This window comes from Mycena indigotica (genome assembly GCF_014461135.1).
Source record: "Mycena indigotica strain 171206Taipei chromosome Unknown Mind.scaff0007, whole genome shotgun sequence".
Classification (NCBI taxonomy): domain Eukaryota; kingdom Fungi; phylum Basidiomycota; class Agaricomycetes; order Agaricales; family Mycenaceae; genus Mycena; species Mycena indigotica.
The window spans coordinates 3,759,625-3,762,321 of record NW_023503006.1 but is presented as its reverse complement, the minus strand read 5'-3'; the positions used below and the strand labels follow the sequence as shown (position 1 = coordinate 3,762,321).

At 59.9% G+C, this 2,697-nt stretch overlaps 1 protein-coding gene across 1 annotated transcript; it reads left to right on the top strand.

The window, feature by feature from the left end:
- Window positions 1–1,109: 1,109 nt before the first annotated feature.
- Window positions 1,110–1,641, top strand: MIND_00888300 (uncharacterized protein; the record flags this gene model as incomplete). The annotated part of the gene is made up of 3 exons (XM_037365535.1): window positions 1,110–1,222; window positions 1,271–1,520; window positions 1,579–1,641. 3 exons carry the CDS (start codon window positions 1,110–1,112, stop codon window positions 1,639–1,641), a joined length of 426 nt encoding a protein of 141 aa, XP_037218777.1.
- Window positions 1,642–2,697: the final 1,056 nt, after the last annotated feature.

The window sequence follows — 2,697 nt, the reverse complement described above, 5'->3', positions numbered from 1 at the left end:
GGCCTTTTCTTCGCTTGGCTCTCCGTTAACTACGAAGGCCTCCGGGGCAAGCCGAGCGTAGGTTTTGACCGCGTATAGGAAGGCGCGGCCGTTTTGCGATCTCCGTTAAACGCAAATGGGGGGTTTGGTCGTAAGACCAGTTTTGAGGCGACAGTAATGTCACCAAATAACGCATCCGCGTCGGGGGCATTCGGAGATGCCGGGCGGCGGTTCGGGAGCTGCCGGAGGTGGTGCGGCAGCGGAAGCCTGGGAAGCAAGGTGGGTGAGGAGATTGGTGAGGTTGTCTAGTTTCGCCTCAAGTGGCGTCCATGCGCGTCAGCGTCCCGGAGCAGCTCCGGTAGACATAGCGGGCGTAAAGACGACAAGAGCAGAGGAGGAGGGGTCAAGTGGCAGGGGCGGTGACGAGGGGGGTGACGGACTCGTACTCCGAGCCTGAGTCAGCACCAAACCTGGCAATCTTGACCGGTTAATCCCGTAGAGAGTTTCTTCTGCTGTAAGGGCAACCCTGGAGACTCCGACGAAAGCCTAGCAGGGGAGGATCCAAAGCGTGAATAAAAGCTACGGGAAATACACGGAGGGACCGACCTAGCAGGGGAGGATCCAAAGAGAAGAAACTCTAAGGGTCCGCCTGCTAGGGCGCCAACTATATACTGGTCGTCCGTAACTGCCGACGTAGAGCGCAGAAGGCCTGAGCGGCGCGGCAGGCTCTGTCCCAAGGTGATCGTTGGGAGGGTCTTGACGGATCGGTGATTGTGCGGGCGAAGGAGGCCGTGGGACGATGGTCGGGGTGGGTCGGAGCGTCCGAGGGGGCGCCGGTCGGATGCGCCTCGGATGCGTTCGGAGGGTCCGGAGGGGCCGCGGGGTTCCCCTGACAGTTGTTGGAAGCCTCACCCACTCCGGACCCGCGCAAAATGCAGCTGAGTTTACAGGCATTTCTCGCTGGACGCGCCGAAATTCATGGCTGCCCTGTGGACGCTGCTGCTGGAAGCACAAAATGAAGTAACAGGTGTCCCACGCACTTTTGTCGAACAGAAGAAGGAGGAGATGCGCAAGGCGAGAGAAAACGACGGGAGGGTGTTGGACGAAAAGAGACAGGCGGGCAAGGTTAGATGAGATTACCGATTCCCGGTCTGGTAGAGGCAGAGGCAGAGGTTGTGGTGATTGGGGTGGAGGAAGGGGCAGGGATAGTGGCTGGGGTGCAAGAGGGCGTGGTGGAGGACCAGTATGTTTTATTTTCCCATTTTTTCTGCCTTTTTTTCACTCTCTACAGCCTCCCCCTCGTCGCCGTTCCCCTCCTCCCCCTCGTCGACGTCGCTCTCCCTCCCATGACAATGACATCCACAGCTCTCGTTCTCCGCCCCCACAGCGTCGTCGTCGGTCACGTACACCAGAATCAGACCGTTCTTCTCGGCCACCCTCCCGCTCACCGCCACCCGCTAAAGGTAATCGCCGTCGTCCACGCTCATACTCTCGCTCGCGCTCACCGCCGCCTCCCCGCGCCAACCGAAGAGACAGTCGCAGTCCGCCCGCCCGAAAACGCCGGATATCACGTGACCGTCGATCCAATATATCCCGTAGTCGCAGCCCCCCACGCAGGAGGAGCATCTCGCCGCGAGCAAGACGCTATCGGAGTCCAAGTAGGAGTCGCAGTAGATCGCCGCGTAACCGAAGTTCGGAGGGCCTTCGTGCGGCAGCATAAGTCGCAGGTCGCGACGTAGCGTCCGATATGGCGAGACATCTGCGGCCACCAGTAGTTGCGCGAAACCAACTCTAAGGTCTTGAACCGCCCGGCGTGTCCGGCGACTCGCGTATCGTGGCAGAGCTCGATGATGCGCCTCCTTAGGTCCTTGTCTTTAGGGACTACAACCTTGCCGCGGAAGTACAGGAGGTCGCCGGAGACGGCCCACTCGTCCGAACGTGATGAGCGGGGGCCCCGAACTTGACCTCGGACCTTCAAGAGTTGCCGGGCCGCAAGCGCGACGGGCTCCTCTAGGTCAGGCTCACCGGATAGCGCTTCCTTGATGTCGCGGACAAGTTCGGAGCCAGGCCCAGAGACGGTGACGGCCTCAAGCGCGAACGTGGAACAGTTCGGGGCGTAAGAGGGAGACATCCGAGTTGTCGTCGGAGATACCGTGGTCGGGCCGGGCGAGAGAGAGCATCGGGACGGCCCATCTGGCGACCTGGGACGTGGTGCAGCGTAAAGTCAAACCTGGAAAGGTACAACGACCATCGGGCTTGCCGACGGTTAAGGTGCTGTGCCTTTCGGAAATACTCCAAATTCTTATGGTCAGTCCAGATCTCGACCGGATGCGCGGCGCCCCCGAGGAAATGCCGATACTCCTCGAGTGCGGGATGATCGCGAGCATCTCCTTGTCGTGAATCTCGTAGTTGCGCTGGACATCATTTAAGCTTTTGGAATAGAATGCTACAGGGTGCCACTTCCCGTCCGGGGGGATTGTTGTGAAAGAACCGCCCCGTCGCATAATCTGAGCTGTCTGCTTCAAGTCGGAAAGGCCGGGAGTCGTCCGGGATCGCTAAGACGGGCTCTGAGACGACCGCGTCTTTGATAGCTTGAAAGGCGGCGGCTTCGGCTCTCCCCAGGTCCATTTCTGGTCTTTCTTGGTGAGCGAAGAGGGGGTTGCGCTAGGGCCGAGAAATCCCGAATGAACCTGCGGTAGAAATTAGCAAACCCCAGGA